At 40.0% G+C, this 19709-nt stretch overlaps 2 protein-coding genes across 2 annotated transcripts; one reads left to right on the top strand and one right to left on the bottom strand.

The window, feature by feature from the left end:
• Positions 1 to 3042: 3042 nt before the first annotated feature.
• On the bottom strand, positions 3043 to 14811 carry chtopa (chromatin target of PRMT1a). The gene is made up of 6 exons (XM_047383466.1): positions 14674 to 14811; positions 10643 to 10731; positions 9437 to 9587; positions 4179 to 4350; positions 3945 to 4091; positions 3043 to 3779 (listed from the first exon to the last, which is right to left on the bottom strand). Exons 2-6 carry the CDS (start codon positions 10705 to 10707, stop codon positions 3577 to 3579), a joined length of 738 nt encoding a protein of 245 aa, XP_047239422.1. The 5' UTR covers positions 10708 to 10731; positions 14674 to 14811; the 3' UTR covers positions 3043 to 3576.
• Positions 14682 to 18142, top strand: snapin (SNAP associated protein). The gene is made up of 5 exons (XM_047383467.1): positions 14682 to 14820; positions 15407 to 15526; positions 15698 to 15744; positions 15910 to 16028; positions 17854 to 18142. The coding sequence occupies exons 2-5, from the start codon at positions 15411 to 15413 to the stop codon at positions 17959 to 17961; spliced, it is 390 nt and encodes a 129-aa protein (XP_047239423.1). The 5' UTR covers positions 14682 to 14820; positions 15407 to 15410; the 3' UTR covers positions 17962 to 18142.
• The last annotated feature ends 1567 nt before the right edge of the window (positions 18143 to 19709 follow it).

The raw sequence follows: 19709 nt of genomic DNA on the forward strand, positions 1-19709 counted from the left end.
CCCGGACTCTCCTTTCCAATACCCTGGCGTAGGTCTTACCAGGGAGGTTGAGGAGTGTGATCCCCCTGTAATTGGAACACATCCTCCGGTCACCCTTCTTATGAAGGGGGACCACCACCCCAGTCTGCCAGTCCAGAGGCACTGTCCCGGACCGTCATGCAATGTTGAAGAGGCGTGTAAACCACGACAGCCCTACAACATCCAGAGATTTGAGGTACTCAGGGCGGATCTCATCCACCCCCGAAGCCCTGCCACCGCGGAGCTTTTTAACCACCTCGGTGACTTCAGCTTGGGTGATGAAAGAGTCTTTCCCCGAGTCCCCAGCCTCTGTTTCCACCAGGATTGAGGAGATCCTCGAAGTACTCCTTCCACCGCCCGATAATGTCCCCAGTCAAGGTCAGCAGCCTCCCACCCCCACTGTAAACAATTTAATTCAGTTTATTTATATAGCGCCAATTCACAACACATGTCGTCTCAAGGCACTTCACAAAGTCAAGTACATACATTCCAATTAATCCTAACCATTCAACAGTGCAGTCTAAGGAAAGCCAGCAGATTGAATCCAGTCAGTGACTAGCATGATTCACTCCTCCTGGATGAGCATGTAGAGACAGTGGACAGTCATTGGCGTTGACTTTGCAGCAATCCCTCATACTGAGCATGCATGTAGCGACAGTGGAGAGGAAAAACTGTGTTGGCGAAGCACTGCTTCCCGCTCCTGAGGCGCCGGACGGTTTGCCAGAATCGCTTCAAGGCCAACCGGTAGTTCTTGTCCATAGCCTCATTGAACTCCTCCAGGCCTGGGTTTTTGCCTCTGCCATAGCTCGGGCCGTGGCACTCTTGGCCTCACTTTACCCGTCAGCCGCCTCAGGAGTCACTGAGTTACGGACACTTATTGCTTTTAATTTCTTGAACCATCTTTTGGCTATGTCTGCTGGGGACTAGCCAGCACAAGTCGATGCCATGTGGATGACTGAACTATCAAGCCAACGTGTGACAGTCATGTTTCCATTTGTTGTGACAACTGAGCAGGCCCCTCTGCCCTCTGTTGTTTTTCCAATCTTGAGTTTCTGATTCGCTCCTTTCACATTGTTTGCTCTTCATGTACCTGTGCCATAAATGCCTAGGTCTTTTGATGTCTCAAGAAGTGGAATGCTGTAGAAGAAACTGACAAAAACACCTCGTGGTTTTTTGGCTTCATGTCCTCACAAAGTCTCCTAGAAAAATGGGGATATCCTCGTCAAAGTCGTTGTCTTGGAGTTTCCAGACAAATTTATGGGCTTGAGTCCAGGCAGGTGCCGTGCAAACATTTATCTGGGAAGGTACCATGCAGACATTTTCCATAGCGCCCTCATCATGCTGACCTACCTGTGCATCCTGTCCATCATCTTGACTGTCAGCATCCTGACTGTCTGCATCTCCATTATTCTCATCTCCTATGTCTCTATTGTTCTCTGGCAGCCACTCATCATCACTATTGTCACTATACTGATCATCCCTGGAGTCAGAGTGAATTTCCTTGACTATTCTGTAGTCTTTCCTATTCTTTGCCGCACTTGTGGTGTATGAAAAAAGTATGAAAAAAAGATAAGTTATACCAACACAAACTATATCTAATCTGCACAAAAATGTATATTTAAAAAAAACCTTTAGGTATACCCAAAACAAACTGAACTGCAACCACAATAGTCATAATAAAATACAAATCAACCACATGACTTATGTTGAAAATATATTTAGCAATGCATGACGTCCACTTTGTTGGACGCACATAGTTAATCGCAATTTCCTACTTATTTGAAAAGAAAATTTCAAACCCAAAAGAATAATTTTGTTAGAATTGGCAGGATATTCCAGCAGTGGTCAACAAGCATGGCTGTCTGTCGACCATCTTGGATACAAAAGTACACTTAAACAACTAACCACTAAATGCACCTCAGTGGAGCAGGGCAGCAGAGAGTATTCTAAAGGTTTATATGCAGTGTCACTGAAGAAACCATTTCATTTGGGAAATAACTTTGAAACAGTTGTCCACTGTAGTGAGCACTGTGTGCCAAAGGGTTAAGACTTGTACTCGTTGTCTTCCGTTTATCCAGGACCAGGTCGCGGGTGCAGCAAATTAAACAGAGACGCCCAGACTTCCCTCCCTCCAGACACCTTCTCCAGCTCCTCTGGGGAAATCCTGAGGTGGATGGTCGAGCTCTATATCCTATCTCTAAGAGTGCCTGGTAGAGGAAACTCATTTCAGCCCCTTGTATCTGGGATCTTGTTCTTTTTAGTTTGCTTTTCGGCTCAGCTCTCACACCGGCACAGCATCCTGTCGATTTCTTGCTACATTCTCCCCTTACTGGTGAACAAGACCATGACATACTTGAACTCCTCTACTTGAGGTAGGAGCTCCCCTATGACCTGAAGAGGGCAAGCCACCCTTTTTCAGTTGAGAACCATGGCCTTGGACTTGGAGGAGCTGATCCTCATCCCAGCTGCTTCACACTCGGCTGCAAACCGCCCAAGTGCATGCTGTAGGTCTAAACTACAGGACCCCGAGCAGGACCAAGTCATCTACAAAAAGGAGACGAAATCCACTGGTCCCCAAATAAGACCCCCTCCGATCTAAGTTATGAACAGGACCGGTGACAAAGGTTAGCCCTGCCAAACTCCTGCTCCGTTTGTAGAGACCGGATGGCCCCTAATGAAGGGCCCCCCGACTCCGTACTTCTAAAGTACTCCGTACTCCTTTTCTATCAAAAATACTAATAATTTGATAGCAATCTTTCGAAAATGACATTGGTTTGCAAAATAGAAAAACAAATTGACTTATTTTAAATGCAAATTTTTCAATTTTAAAGCTAGAGCCTGTACAGAAGTGATTGGCCATGGTCATTAAGTCTTTACCCTTTGAAGTTCATATTTATTCAATACCAATCCACAGTAACAAAAAAGCTCTCTAAAGCAACTCAATAACTGATACCATCCAAAAGAAAAAGGCTAATGGAAACAGTGGAAAGAAAACGTTTTAGAAAGGAATTTCTTTACCATACCTAAAGAAACAGTTTTTATTTTAAAACAAACATTCTGCTTCAGGGAATATGAATGCTCCAGAATATAAATTTTCAAACATAAAATGAAAAAAAAAAAAAAACCTTTTTAAAACTGTGCTTACACACAAATGCATAATTTAAAGAATATTTTCCAATGTGTTAAGATAAGTAAATGACCTTACTCCAAAGGTTTGAGCAAAAAACATAAAAATTATTTTAAAAATAATTAGAAATTGGTTTTCCTGGGGCTAGGGTTGGGGGTGGAGTTTGTGGAGGATGTGTGGATGGGAGATATCTGCTGGATCACAGACCAGTAACTTTACAAGTTTTAAACAGTTTTGACTAAATAGAAAAAAATGCTACCAATGATGAATCAAGGTCTGTAGACAGTACTATTTCACAATGAAAAGGTTCTTTCAACAGGCAGCTGCTGCAGAGTTTAATGTTGGTCAGGTGACACTGTTTCTTTTGCCAGCTGATCCATCTAACACTAAGCTTTACCCCTTCTTCAGCTTCACAGTTTATGTTCAGTCCTTCACTCCATGCTGTCTGGGTCTGCCTGGGCCATGTAGGCATCCAGCTCTGCATCCAAGTGACCTTTGGTCTTTGACATATAGGCATCCAGTTGGTTGTCAAGCTGTTCACGGGTTACAGGTGGTCGACCACTTCCTCTACCCCGCCCACGACCACGCCCTCCTCGACCAGCGAAGCCACCACGTCCACGAAGTCCGCCACGGCCTGTATGACAACGAACAAAGCAACAAAGAAATGAAATAAATTTTTTTTTAAAGCGGGACATTTGGATTTTATGGTTCGTAGTCTTCTACATGATGAGATGGCAACTACTCAAAGTATGACAACAAAATGTAATATATAAAAAAGAAATAGAAAGTCAGCCCTTGCCTCTGGCTACTCCTCCTCGACCTCCTCCTCTTGACATTACTCCTCCCCTTCCAGCAGCTCCCCCGCGGTAGCGGCCTCCTCTACGCATTGGCAGGCGGTTAGCCATGCCCCGGCCTCGCATGGGGCCTCCTGCAGGCATTCGCTTTCCTGAATTATAAAAAGTCATTGCGTGTCAGTGCATACCTCTCAAAATATTCATCTAGTTTAATCAGCTGCAAACCTGTGGACACACACCCCTCAGGGACAAAGCTCCACGAATTATTCCTCCTCGGACTCCTCTAAATCCTCCTCTGGACATTCCCCGCATGCCACCTCTGCTCCCAGCAGGTCCTCCACGCAGTAGAACTCCGACGGGCCGGCCCAGTCTGGCTTGGATGCTACCCTTACCCAGGCGTTGCTTTAGGCTCTGACATGAGTTCAGCAGATGCATTTGTGACAAACAGTAAAATACGGAATAGTGGCAAAAAGTGAACCTGAAAGAACTGATCATAAAATTTTACCTAATGAACATAAATGTTAAATCATGAATTAGTATAAGTTTCTGTTTTATGGTCAGAAACTGCTACTCAACATGAATTTAGGTAATTATGGACAACTTTGTAACACAATTATACTTATCAAAAGTGCAAAATGCTTCCTTTATTTGATTGCAAGATATTATTGGATTTGCACAGGAAGGAGAGTGGTAGCCTTGAATTTACCTCAAAGGGCAGCCAGCAAGTCTGGGGCAACCCTGGGGCAACCCCATGTGAAATGTTGGCTTTAAACCCATTAGTTACAGAGTTAAAACTTGGAAGGCAGATAACAGTCCTATAAACTCAGTGCCAGTGACCAAGTAAAAAATAAGAAGACTGGTTGTCATCAGAGAGCGAGAAGCATTAAAAACAAACACATTCACAGTTGATACTTCAGCAGCTTAGAGAAAGTTAGGCTGACATGCACCATGACATGCATCATGTGCAAGTTTGAATCATCTGATGTAACTTAATATTCTTTATACAATGATGAACTTATTTAGTGTTCATAAAATCATCAGTAAAGATGATGGAGAGCATGGGAAATGTCCAACATGGACTTTAAATGGACTTCAAATTCGTCAATATCATAATATTTCCACCAAGATTTGTGTTGTGTGTCGAAATAAACATCTTAGATCAGTGAAGCATGTCTTTTTCAAAACCAAGCACATAAACAGAATACCGATGATGTTTTATATATTTTTCCAGTTCTTATGGTTCCTGAATGCAACAGTTGGGAATGTTTTGTCCAGCCCCCATGTTCAGCTGTCAGGCATGACTCCACAGCCCTGTCATCTAAGTCCTTACACCCCACACCAGATCAGGGAGAAACGTTTTAAAGTGAAAACATCAGAAAGTAAAAAGAAAAAAAAACCTTCAATCTGAAAAATAGTTTAAACTTTTTTCCAGTTTCAACTTGTTTCTTCAGTTTAAATTATTATTCTTATTTTTTTTCAAGTTTCTTTTTTTTTTCCAAACACACTTCATGGCCACAATTTAGCTCCATGTATTTGCTCTTCCACACCCATTCAGAAGACTCGGAGTACACTATTTTTCAAGTGAGAAACAGCATCATGGTAAAACAAAACAAATCACCACCCAACAAGAATTAACAACTTTGCAGAGTAAGATATGTTACTTCTTTGAGATGAAAACCTTAATGGCATCGAGGAGGAATGATAAGGAAGATAATTTAAACAACCAGGACTTATTTTGCAAAGTAATCCTGGAGGAAAGAGATGTCGCTAGGTTGCCAGCAAAACTTGCTATGATTTTGTTGAAGTTGATATTCTTACGAATGGAGGAAAAAAAAGTTGGAAAAATTAGACTAAAGGATGGTGCAGGGCTTAGACTGAAAAACTGATGGGAGACATCAAGGCACCAAAATGAAGAATTCTTTATTCCAGGAGCTGATAAAAGAGCAGAATGGGTTTTCACTTTTTAAAAGAGTAATTATTAGCAGACATATACGTAGGATGATGGTTATTATTGAGGCCGTTGACAAAGGGTGTGCAATTTGCAGTGGTGGACAGTAACGGAGTACATTTACTTAATTAATGTAAATAACTACATTTTTTGAGTATCTTTACTTTACTTGAGTAATTTGTTTGGGGGAGAACATATAACATTCACTCCACTACATTTCAAAGTCAAATATTGTACTTTCAACTCCACTACATTTCTAGGAAGCTAGTCGCTACTTGTTCCTTTTGGCTCAGCCTAGCTTTGTAATCCGCTGTTGCTGTTTTTGTTTCTTGAAATGCAATTGGTCACACTATGTTTCTCACAAAGGGAACCAATCACACTGGTAGCTCATAGCTTACGTCATACTCGTTAACTGTCGCGAGCTGAGCATAATTGCCCATCTTAATTTCAAGCAGAACCAGACAGAAAAGAAGCAATGGAAACCATTGAAGAAATGCAAACAGAGAAACCAGTGCACCCATGGCCATATCTTAGCTCAATGTTTGAGATTTCAGGAGTCAAAAATAATTCCTATCAGTTTAAATGTATTCTCTGTTTGCCATGGATAAACTACATTTCTGCATTTAAGAATTCACCATCCAACCTGAGAAAGCACATCGAGGTAAGTCAGCCAACTTTTTTTTTTCCACTTTAGATAAACTCTTAAAATAAAACTGACTTTGGTTAAGGTGGTTGTGGTTTAATGTTATGACCAGGCTGATATCCATTTTATTTTAAGTTTGTCTTTGGAAAAGTTGTTCATTCAGGTATTAAACTAGATTCATCTGTGCAGAACATACTTGCAGAACAAGTATGGCTGTACCTAGTTATCAGTGTTACTGTTTCTACTTGAGTTAAGTTATTGCTGTTAATATATGCACTTTTACACACAATACTGTGTATGAATAGTAAAGCTGAAGAAAGACTAAATGTACATAGTCTTTTAGGACAGGGGTGTCCAAAGTTCATCCTTAAGAACACGTATCCTGGATGTTTTAGGTATCTCTCTATTTCAACACATCTGGGTCAAATGGTAGCTCATTAGGAGGCATATGTAGAACCTTGACATGCTGAGGAGGTAGTAACTACCTCCACAGAGAAGAACTAAAACATGCAAGATACCAGCCCTTGAGGACTGAATTTGGATACCACTGTTTTAGAGGTTTGCATGACATTCCACGAATGTGAAAAACTCAGGGCAGATATTTGTAGTTTACAAATTTTATTAAAGGCGTGGGTTGTTGCCATGTGGCCAAGTTGTTCAGTAGCATGAGTTCTCAAAGCAGAGCTGTAGTTTCTTTGTGGTAATAGATTCAACCTTAAACCTCTATTCCATAGTGAAAGTGTGAGGAGAAACAAGACTCTCCTGTTTTCTTTTTGGTGTGTTTTTAAAAAGAAAGTAATAATCAAAATAGCTATCCTTATTTTTTTCTGGCATTTTTATGCTGAAGTTCTGTACAGGTGGTGTAGAATTTGTAGCAGAGTGGTTCTACGCGTCAATACATCAGGTCGTTTTTGAAAGTTACAAAGTTCTGTAAAATTACTCTGAAAATTATACAGCAATGTACTGATATTAGAAAATTTAATTTGTACTTTTGAATACTTAAGTATTTTCAAAAGTGAATACTTCAGTACTTTAACTTGAGTAGATTTTTGACCAAGCAACTTTTACTTGTAATTGAGTAAGATTTGACCATGAGTATCATTACTTTTACTCAAATACTATAGTTGAGTACTTCGTCCACCACTGGCGATTTGACTGATTTGTAAAACAGATTCTGTACTGATTATCACGCAGCTTTCCTTTAGGCCATGTTCGACTTCATGTGCAACAATTGCTATATGACTGATATTTTTTATTTAATTAATTTTCCAGTCTATTTCAAAGGCTGTTCTTTCAATCACTTTATCTGTTGTGTCTGTGCGAAGTCCTTATGTGCACCCTCTCACTCTGTTTAGTAAAGCACATGTCAAACTAGTGCCCCAGCTGGCTCAGACCCATGTTACAATTTTAAGTGACCTGGAAATTAGACTAAATCAAAGCGGTATCAAAAGCATATAGCGGATTTCTTTAAAAAAATTTTTTATAAATAACCTGGTCTTGTTCTGATTTTTTAGGGGGCTAAATGAAAAAAGTGCACATTTCCATATGAATATGACATTAAGTCTCAAACAAAGGCCCATGTCTGCTTTTAATGGTAAGTAATAGAGTTAGATAATCAACTTGAGACAGTGTTTAAATTTTGCCCTGTGTAACTGAATTTGACATTCTACAGCACATACACATTAGTAATCACATTTGGGTTCATTTGTAGCCTGCTGGTGGAGATATTGTTTAACATTTAACTATTTTGATAATAAATTAAAAATACTTTTGTGGCTATAACACTGATAGCCTGATATAAAATTCTTATGGTTCTGAAAAAAATAAAAATAAAAAATACCACCTTTTCACCTTTAAAACAAAAACGGACCAAAAAAAGCATGATCTAGTTGCATTGGTTCTAAACACAAAGGCAACTTTTAACTATTAAGTATATTATTTCCAGGGATCTAACAGTATGCAAAACCACAGAAGTTTCTCTTCAGTCAGGAGAAACAAATAAAAAGTGACCACAAATAAAAAGTGACCACTATAAAGCTGACTGGAGATTTGGTTTCTTTTTTTTATTATTAATAAAGGATTCGAGGCTATAGCCACTGACTGGATGGATAGATTATCAAACAATAAAACCACCTGAAAATGGTCCATGTTCTTATTTAGGATTTTCTATAAGACTTTGTAGAGGTTTCAGAATAAAAAAGGTATAAATAATATCGGAGTTGTTTTGACATTTAGACAATCCAGGGTACAAGATATACTGGATTGCATCATAAAAGCGCAGCTTTTGGGAAATCCCTCCTGGCCAGAGGGACTACTCAGGTCAGTAGCAGAAGGATTTTGACTTTAGCTGATTTCTCTCCAGTCAATGTGATGTTTAAATTCAGCTTGACATTGTTTCAGGTGAGCAATTACAGAAATCAGTGCAGAGTGAGGTATGTACTTTATTGCTGTTAAAAAATGCATACGCTGACACAAGGTTGTCGTTCACTCCACATTTCTTTCTCCTCTCAAGCTGCATAAGAAATCCTAATGTTTGCAAATAGCAGAGCTCAATAGACTGGATTTTTCTCTAATTTGTTTTGTTGTCATGTTTTGTAGCACAAATTTGGGTTGACATTTATTCATTTTATTTTGATACAAACACTTATATAGAGTGAGAGAATGTGCATTAGTGTGCTAACATATAATCTGTTTAAAAGTTGTTTGATGTACTTACGAAAATGATTTACTCGTTTTTCAGCTAATTAAAAGCAACACAATGACAGGATCATCTACAGACTTGATGATGTTGTGCCCATTGTAATGGCTCTGGCAGGCATTTTTGTAAAAGACAAAAAAGTTGTCTTCAAACAACAGGACCACCCCATACTGAAAAGGAAATCAAAGGATCTGATGATTCACCTTACCTGCTTATGATTTAGAGCTGCTTGGACTGAGGGGCGGTTCTCCATCTGCTGGGCCAACCGGCGATTGCGGGCACTAGCCAAATGCTGCTGTTGCATGGTGGCTCGAATGCTTACCGCAGTGGGCTGCTTGTTCTTCAGCATGTTAGTGAAGCTTTAGAGGTGGGAGGGAAAAAGAGGGAGGAAGTAAAAGATGGGGATGGGATATAAAGAGCAGGAGGAGGAAGCAGGGTTCCATATCAAGTAATTTCTCACATTATAGGTGTGGTTACAAAGGCTGTCAGGGCTCTTTTCTGTTTCATTAAATGGCACTTTTTCTCAATTGTATTACAATGCTAAATTATTCCTGTTTAGGCTTAGCATTTTAAATTTACACAGGAAAGATGAACTAGAAAGAAGAAAGTGAAAAAGTAATCCAAAATAGAGAGAAAGATAAAAAAAAGAGCTACAATTTGCCACTTACAGGCCTCCAGCTGATTGGCAGGAATTTTACCATGCTGCAGCAGAGGCCCAGGACATTGGTTTCAACTCAGCCACTTACAGCATGGACCGTGACTTGTAAAGAATGTGAGCAGTGCTGGGCAAAAAGGTAAAGGAGGAATGGGATAAAAGGGGCCGATATTGTCACGTCCAGACTCGGACTGAGTGTGCGAGTCTTATAGAGACTTGAGCAGAGAGAAAAACAATGACAGAATGAGCGTATAAAAGGACAATGTGCTTCATTACCACAGAGTTGAAAGAGAAAAAAATGCTACTGAATCAGTAGCATATGGAGCTGCATAATTTTTCTGACCTTTGAGCCCTCCTGCCCATCTTAAAAAGGTGTATACTTGTTGTATACAGTGTTGTGTGCTACATAAACATGACAGCCTGCCTTGGCATTTTTAGGACAGTGGTGTGCTCCAGCACAGGCTTAATAACAGCTTACCCCTTGTCTACATGTATGCACTGCTTACACAAGACATTTACCCCAGGCAGATCTTTTTTGCCTAATACCACTTTGACATTTAATCCGGCCAATGTGTCAGAAAATTCTTAAATGGACAACAACATTGAGTGAGCAGTGCACACATTGGGAAGACTCAGAACAGCGACCATTGTTGGGTTCAGCACTCCACAGCAGCCTCTTGAAAGGATTACAATCTTAACAAGCCAAAGTTGATCTTTGCTTCTGATGACTAATTGCTGACAGGGTGCATGGTGCCTCACCGCTCATTGAGAGACACTTTGGTGGTGCTTTTCAGGACCACTTTTTGGGATGCAGCAGCACTCATTTTGAGAAATTTGATTGTAGACTCCTGGAAACAAGAGACAAAAATGACATCAGTGTTTAAAGAAGGGTTGTGCATGATAATCACATCCCATATGGTAATGAATAAAGACCCACTCCCTGATAAGTGCAATTAATAAAAACAAAATGGTGCTACGATAGCCACAAATTCATAAGGACTATGAGCTACAAGTATAAGATAGGACTGCAGAGGAAGTGGGACACAATGATTTTATGGAGAGGAAAGACAGAAGCAGCATAACAGTCTGCAGGTGCAAACCAAGCTGAGTAACAGTGTCAGTCCTTTATTGAGAATATGAGAAATATGTTTAGCAGAATCTGATGCAGATAAAAACGTGAAGAATGGAACTCAATAACTTTGTGGCATTTTTAAGCACTGCATACATACAGTACAGACCAAAAGTATGGACACACCCTCTCATTCAAAGAGTTGTCTTTATTTTCATGACTATGAATATTGTAGCTTCACAACTGAAGGCATCAAAACTATGAATTAACACATGTGGAATTATGTACTGAACAAAAAAGTGTGAAACAACTGAAAATATGTCTTATATTCTAGGTTCTTCAAAGTAGCCACCTTTTGCTTTGATTACTGCTACGCACACTCTTGGCATTCTGTTGATGAGCTTCAAGAGGTAGTCATGGTTTTCACTTCACAGGTGTGCCCTGTCAGGTTTAATAAGTGAGATTTCAAGCCTTATAAATGGGGTTGGGACCATCAGTTGTGTTGTGCAGGAGGTGGATACAGTACACAGCTGATAGTCCTACTGAATAGACTGTTAGAATTTGGATTATGGCAAGAAAAAAGCAGCTAAGTAAATAAAAACGAATGAAGGTCAGTCAGTCCGAACAATTGGGAAAACTTTGGAAGTGTCCCCAAGTGCAGTCGCAAAACCATCAAGCGCTACTGGCTCACATGAGGACCGCCCCAGGAAAGGAAGATCAAGAGTCACCTCTGCTGCAGACGATAAGTTCATCCGAGTCATCAGCCTCAGAAATTGCAGGTTAACAGCAGCTCAGATTAGAGAACAGATCAATGCCACACAGAGTTCTAGCAGCAGACACATCTCTAGAACAACTGTTAAGAGGAGACTTTGTGAATCAGGCCTTCATGGTAAAATAGCTGCTAGGAAACCACTGCTGAGGACAGGCAACAAGCAGAAGAGACTTGTTTAGGCTACAGAACACAAGGAATGGACATTCGACCAGAGGAAATCTGTGCTTTGGTCTGATGAGTCCAAGTTTGAGATCTTTGGTTCCAACCTCCGTGTCTTTCCGCAGAAGAGGTGAACGGATGGATTCTACATGCCTGGTTCCCACCGTGAAGCATGGAAGAGGAGGTGTGATGGTGTGGGGGTGCTTTGCTGGTGACACAGTTGGGGATTTATTCAAAATTGAAGGCATACTGAACCAGCATGGCTACCACAGCATCTTTCAGCAGCATGTTATTCCATCCGGTTTGCATTTAGTTGGACCATCATTTATTTTTCAACAGGACAATGACCCCAAACACACCTCCAGGCTGTGTAAGGGCTATTTGACCAAGAAGGAGAGGGATGGGGTGCTGTGCCAGATGACCTGGCAACCACAGTCACCGGACCTGATGGTTTGGGGTGAGCTGGACCGCAGAGTGAAAGCAAAAGGGCCAACAAGTGCTAAGCATCTCTGGGAACTCCTTCAAGACTGTTGGAAAACCATTTCAGGTGACCACCTCTTGAAGCTCATCAATAGAATGCCAAGAGTGTGCGGAACAGTAATCAAAGCAAAAGGTGGCTACTTTGAAGAACCTAGAATATAAGACATATTTTCAGTTGTTTCACACTTTTTTGTTCAGTATATAATTCCACATGTGTTAATTCATAGTTTTGATGCCTTCAGTGTGAAGCTACAATATTCATAGTCATGAAAATAAAGACAACTCTTTGGATGAGAGGGTGTGTCCAAACTTTTGGTCTGTACTGTATACACACACACATATATATATACACATATACATATATAAACACATACGTACATACATACATACATATATATATATATATATATATATATATATATATACACACTAAAAAATAAAGGGAACACTTAAACAACACAAAATAACACCAAGTAAATCAAACTATACACATATATACACATATGTGTATATATATGTATATATGTGTATGTATATATATATATGTGTATATATATATATATATATATATGTGTATATATATATATATGTATATATATATATATATATATATATATATATATATATATATATATATATATATGCGTATATATATATATATATATATTATAACTTAATCAAATGTTGTGTCTGTATAATATGCACAATTATTCCTGATATTTATATTATTGTCTGGATCCATTTCAGTAATCCTTGCTTGAATATTGTAAATCAGAAAACTGAAGGAAATCTACATTCAATTCAGAGCTATCCTCTGACGAGGATGAGTTATCACTATCATAATTGTGCATAATGTTCTAGCTCAGAGACATGGAACTGGAAGGAGCAGTTGTATGGACAGAGGATATGGGCCATAAATAGACAACACACAAGACATAACACGAAACAGATAACTACACTCACACACAATTCATTTCACTGTTTATTTTTAAGTTTTCCTTAAAGGAAACATGCCAAACAAGGAAAATGTAATTATCCAATGACTATTTCATATCGATGAACAGTCTCTTTACGACACTTTCCCACTGTGTGTAACATTTACGACAAGCACTTTACAACAAATACAGCAGTATTTACTTTACCCGCCGTGTCTAAAGGAAAATTCTCAGAGCAATATTGCAAATCAAAATACAGCTTAATTTTTGCCAGATATAGTCGATGTCCAGGCACAGGAGCAGCCATTACACCCTGAAGAGGGTGCTACTTACGTCGCCCCTCCACAAGGAAACGCTCCAAGGAATACCTCCGCTTCTTTGGAGCTGCGGAAAAACCTCGATTTTCCTTTCACCATAATCCTCAGTATGCTGGGATAAAGCAAAGAGTACTTAATGTCAGCGGCATGTAGTTTCTTTTTCACCTCGTCAAATTCACGTTGTTTCTTCATCATCTGTGGAGTAAAGTCCGGATAAATGAAGACAGCCACTCCTCCGTAGACAAGATATTCCCTTTCCCTGACCAAACGTAGAATCTTCAGCTTGTCCTGGAAGTTTGCAAACTTTACCAGTACTGGTCTTGGTGGATTAGATTTAAACGTTTTGCGAAATGTTGGAGTTCAATGCACCACCACTGGCGCCGTGGGAAAGTTTTCCTTCCCGAGTGTAGGGATCAACTGCTGCTCACGAAGGCCACCATGTCGTTCTTCTCACTTTTCTCTGGCACGTTAATAAAGATTGGATTTTCTGCTTAGATTTTCGAGATCCTCCACCTTCTCCTTCAGATAAGCGTTATCCTCCTCCAGTGCGTTCATCTTCACACACCAAGCAAAGCGGTACATGGCTTAAAATAATGTATCCTTAACAACAAAAGCATCCAAGGTCCAAATTTAAGAAGCTGAAATATCGCTCAGTTCATATGAAGATAGAACTTGGCTTTTGTTCGGATTTTTAAAAAATCTGCAGTTTTTTCGCCACAGAAGCGAAAACGGCTAGTGTTTTAATTACACATCCTGTATTTTGAAAAACAAATAAATAAATGAACAAGTTTTTTTTTTGCATCTCTGGTTTCTGATGCGAGCATCTAATGCATTTACTAATCAACACTATAAACTTAAAATACATGTATTAAATGTACAATATCAAAGAGCCGCTTAATTTCAGTTTCTTGTCATGTTGCTTCATTGTTAACCGGATATTTTTGTACTGCCAGTATAAAAGTTGCTTTTAAAACGAGAAGGTATTTTTACCTCAAGGAATTAATATACTTGTTCTTGAGTGTTTCGATTTGCCTAGTAGAAGCGTGGTTTGCACTTACTGTTGATGCTGCGTCGGTCGAGAAAGGACTACGGAATGGTTAACTTTAGCAGCTAGCTCCAGCGCTCTGTGTTCCTGTTGGTATCCTTGTGATACTCGATTTAAAGGAAAAATAACGGACTGGTTTCCTATTCAGTAGCTGCATAAGGTAAAAAAAAAAAACTGAGTTTAAGAAGCTGTCAGTTAACGGAAAAACTAAAGAATCATGTACCGCATCGGCACAACCACCAATGTGGCTAAAATGGAGCTGCTTGGAGGATTTGGGGTGGAAAATGGAGAGGTAGTTATGTTCAATGTACGCAGTAACGTGGTAACAGCAAATAAGATTCACGTCAGTTCCGAGTGCACTTTTGAGGTTTTAACACTTCCGTCACCAAAACATCTCGTTACTAAGTTTATTCATGTTATCAAATACTCAAATCAAGACATGCATTTGTTAAAATGTTACGATGTCTAAAATGCATTTAGTTTATCACAATAAAAACAATAATTAAGGTTGAGGCAAATAACCAAAAATGAGACGTTTGCTTAGAAAACTAGCTTTATGAGATAATAAAGTGCGAAAGTTGCGGCTAATAAGAGAGATATCTGAATTCTGTTGGCGTTTACTTTGATTTTTTTACATGTGAACCTCTAAATTTCAAGTCCCGTGTTACCATCGAACGTAGCATTGGTGATCGTCCCACACGCGTCACGATCACGTGACTTCCTGTATGTTTCTGTTGCTTTCTAAGCGGAATGGCTGCCGTTACTATGGTGGAACTTTCGTCCGGTGGCGATCCTGTAGCTGAAGGGCTGCTCGAGCTCATCAAACCAGCGATCCAGCAGCTGGATGTACACGTGCATTCAGTCAGGTAAACCGGATTTCGGATCAGAAGGCAGTACTCTCAAATGTGTAACTGTCACGCGGCATTTTAGTTTTTACAACAAACCTTAGAAAAGCTAATATATGTTTTTCGGTTGTTGATTTCTTTACACTTTATTTTCTTATTGTGAGTTATTGAAACAGTTGTCTTTTTTTGCAGAGAAAGCCAGGTGGAATTGAGAGAGCACATAGACAACTTGGCAACAGGTAACCTTTTCGTTTGTTTTCATTTTAATATCACAGTTGATTTAAACTATTTATTAAGGGGTCAGTATATAATCATACTGCTTTATGAACACAGCAAAACATGCATCGAAAGAACAATTGAAGGGAGCTTGACTAATGATCATATTTATTGTATGTGCTTCACAGAGTTATTCAGGATAAATGAACACCAGAAGGTTGCACTAGACCTGGATCCTTATGTGAAGAAGCTACTTAATTCGAGGCGTAGAGTAGTGCTTGTGAACAATATTCTACAGAATGCACAGGTTAGTAGCAGACCTTTGGGTTGGACCTTCTTTTACTTGTCTAAAACGTATTCCATACCTCTTCCATCAGAGGATCAACAGTGATTAGTAAAATTTAGCAATTTCTTTCTAAAACCACCCCCAATGACATGTTAATTGAGTTACAGTTGAGACAAATGTTAGCTGGCGGGTTCTGTTGTTACAAGCTTAACTCAGCATATGTTTTGTAGCCTTCTAAAAAAGCTTTTTCAGTTATTTAACTGGAATTGGAAACTACTAATCAGAGACTAGCTTGTTTTGTTTTTCTTCTTAAACAGCTGTGAACCGATGTTAGAATACCTTGTACAAGTTTACCTGGTGAATGGCTGTCTGACTGCATTTCCTCTGTAAGGAGGCCAAGGAGAGGCCATACCAGGTCAAAAATAAACAGATAATTGTTTTTTAAAAACTCGTACATATCTTTTTACTCTATATCAGACTCAGTGTTTATATTTTGTGTTCTCCTATTGCCTAAAAGCCAAATGTTTTCTTGTTTTAACTGTTGTGAAATTAATTTTGAGACGGCACCATTGTTGATGGTGAAAAACAGCTGCTCTAAATGTTGTTTCATAGGAATATCTCCCCCTGCCAGGTTATTTGTGCTTTATGCAGCTGTACGTTTTGCAGGTCTGCTTAATGTCATTAGGTTAGCTTAATTAAAATTAAGAAAAGTTGTCTATTAATGATACTGTAGATACGATAGCTGGGGGTTGCCAAACATATCTCACCCAGGGCACAAAAATGGCTAGAGCTGGCTTCACTGGTCATTGGAGGGTGAGAGTCAGTCACTTAGCAAGAGGTGGGGTACACTCGCGACAGGTTGCTAGTTTATCACAGGGCAACACAGAAACGTACAGAACATACAACCATGCATGCACATACCTAAGGGCAGTTTAAGATAACCAATTCACCTAACAGTCATGTTTTGGACTGTGGTAGGAGCCAGAGTACCCAGAAAGTACCTATGTATTGAAGCTCCATGCAGAAAGACCAGGATGGGATTTGAACCCAGGACCTTCTTGCTGCAGTGCTAACCATAGCCACAGTGTAAGGTTCTAATCAGCTTTTGAGCCAGTTGACTAAAGTCTCCTAGATTTTTTTTATCTGAGTCACTTAGCCTTATTTTCTTGGTAACTGCCTGCTTTTCAGCCCCAAGAATGCCCTAATGGCTCCCAGGACAGGAGTTGGTCACTAAGTAGTCTAAATTGTGCTTACACCTGAACCACGATTTGAAATAAAGAAGCCTTAGGGATGAAAGGTAAAACGGCTTCAAAAAACAAAAGAAGTTTTGAAATTCTTTTTCAATAATTTAGGATAATCATGTCCTAGATCATTACAACATACCAACAGCTGCCTTTCTCTAAGCCCCTGCCAAACCTGGACTAAGGAGCCTTGGCTACAAGTGGACAGCTTTAAGCACAACTGTTTACTCCTTACCGTCAACCCATCCTGAATGACTCTATCCCATTTCCTGCTCTAAGTGGAAATATTCATGCATCCACATCAGGACTTGATGACACTGAATTAGAAGTTAGGAGCTCAGTGCAGATGAAATCAATCTCACTTAATCACAAAGCAGTCCGTTATGACTAAAAGACATTCATAACATTCATGATTAGTAGCATAATTATGGCTACCACACACTACATGTTATTTCTACTATTTTAACTACAGTCATTCCTTTGTAATGGACATTTCTTCTCTTTCTTCTCCTTGTTGATAATTAAAGTTAGTAACTGTCCAACATGCTGCAAAATACAAACTGTAAACAATAAAGCACAGCCTGTTCTAAATTCTCTGTATACAGGAACGTTTGCGGAGGCTAAACCACAATGTAGCCAAGGAGACAGCGCGAAGGAAGACCATGCTTGAAGCATCAGGAGTGTTCACCCCCCGCTCACCTAGTAGACCATGAGCCCTATCCCCCACTTCTCCACATGGCATGGTGACCTGTCCCACTGGATCATAAAAGGCTTATACAAGAAGTTCATTTGCCCTGAGGGCCCATCCCTCTGCCCCAATGGAATATTTAGTTATGTATGTGCTTAAGAATGTGGTCACTGTTCTTGTCTTAAATAAAAAATGCTTTAAATGAACACAGAATAATTTGATTGGTAACAATGAATAGTTCTGATTCTTATATTTGAAAAAGTGTTTGCTATTAAAATGTGGCCTTATTGTTTCCATTAAAATGCATAAATGGTAGTGATCTTAGCTGTTTGGGATGGCTTTAAACTTTAGATTCTAACCTAGACTCAATTTTGTTCAAAGTGCAGTTTGATTGTGATGGATCTTTTAAGTAAAGTCTTATTTAAACTTTTACAGTGTCTGGGTTCAAATTGCAGTGTTGAGTTTAGTTATGGCCACCTATAATTGAGGATTCTATTTCGAATCATACTTTCTTTCTTAGATAGGATTATGGACTAAAAACAGCTGAGATAAATGGAAATTTAATTTGGCAGGTAACTATGTTTAGGTTCCAAGTCAGAAAGCCAGTGGGTTTTGCCTGTTGTGCTCAGTGAGCAAGTAAACTACAATGGGATGGCAAGGCAAGTTTATTTATATAGCACATCTCAGTAGCAAGACAATTGAAAGTCCTGTACATAAAAAAAGACATCACTGGAAAAGTACATTGCAGTGGCATAAAGATAATTAAGAGAATAAAAAAATTAATTAAAAAGATGATGAGGGAAGAATGGAGCGGGAGATCGACAGACGGATCGGTGCGGCTGCCACAGTAATGGGGGCGCTGTGCCGGTCCATTGTGGTGAAGAAAGAGCTGAGCCGAAAAGCAAAGCTCTCAATTTACTGGTCGGTCTACGTTCCTACCCTCACCTATGGCCATGAACTTTGGGTCATGACCGAAAGAACGAGATCACGGATACAAGCGGCTGAAATGAGCTTCCTCCGTAGGGTGGCCGGGCACTCCCTTAGAGATAGGGTGAGGAGCTCGGCCATCCGGGAGGGGCTCGGAGTAGAGCCGCTGCTCCTCCACATCGAGAGGAGCCAGTTGAGGTGGCTCGGGCATCTATACCGGATGCCTCCTGGACGCCTTCCTCGGGAGGTGTTCCAGGCACGTCCCACCGGGAGGAGGCCCAGGGGACGGCCCAGGACACGCTGGAGGGACTATGTCTCTCGGCTGGCCTGGGAACGCCTTGGGCTCCCCCTGGAGGAGGTGTCTGGAGAGAGGGACGTCTGGGCGTCTGCTGAGTCTGCTGCCCCCGCGACCCGGTCCTGGATAAGCGGAAGACGACGAACGAACAATAATAAAAAAAACATTTATGATAAAATGATTGATAAGAAAATTAAGGGAAAGTTGGACAGAAAACCTAACTAATAATGTTTAGATAGCACAGTCGAAGGCTAAAATAATTTTTATATATTGATTTAAAGCAACTTAGGGTTTCGGCACTTTTACAGTTTTCTGGAAGTTTATTCCAGATTAGTGGAGCATAAGAACTAAAAGCTGCTTCTCCATATTTGGTTCTGGTTCTGGGTATGCAGAGTAGATTTGAGCCGGAAGACCTGAGAGGCCTGGGTGGTTGATACACTGACAACAAGTCTGTAATATATTTTGGTGCTAAGCTATTCAGTGATTTATAGACTAACAGAAGTATTTTAAAGTCTATTCTTTGAGATTCGGGGAGCCAGTGTAAGGACTTT

The sequence above is a fragment of the Girardinichthys multiradiatus genome, chromosome 13 (assembly GCF_021462225.1).
Source record: "Girardinichthys multiradiatus isolate DD_20200921_A chromosome 13, DD_fGirMul_XY1, whole genome shotgun sequence".
NCBI classification, from domain to species: domain Eukaryota; kingdom Metazoa; phylum Chordata; class Actinopteri; order Cyprinodontiformes; family Goodeidae; genus Girardinichthys; species Girardinichthys multiradiatus.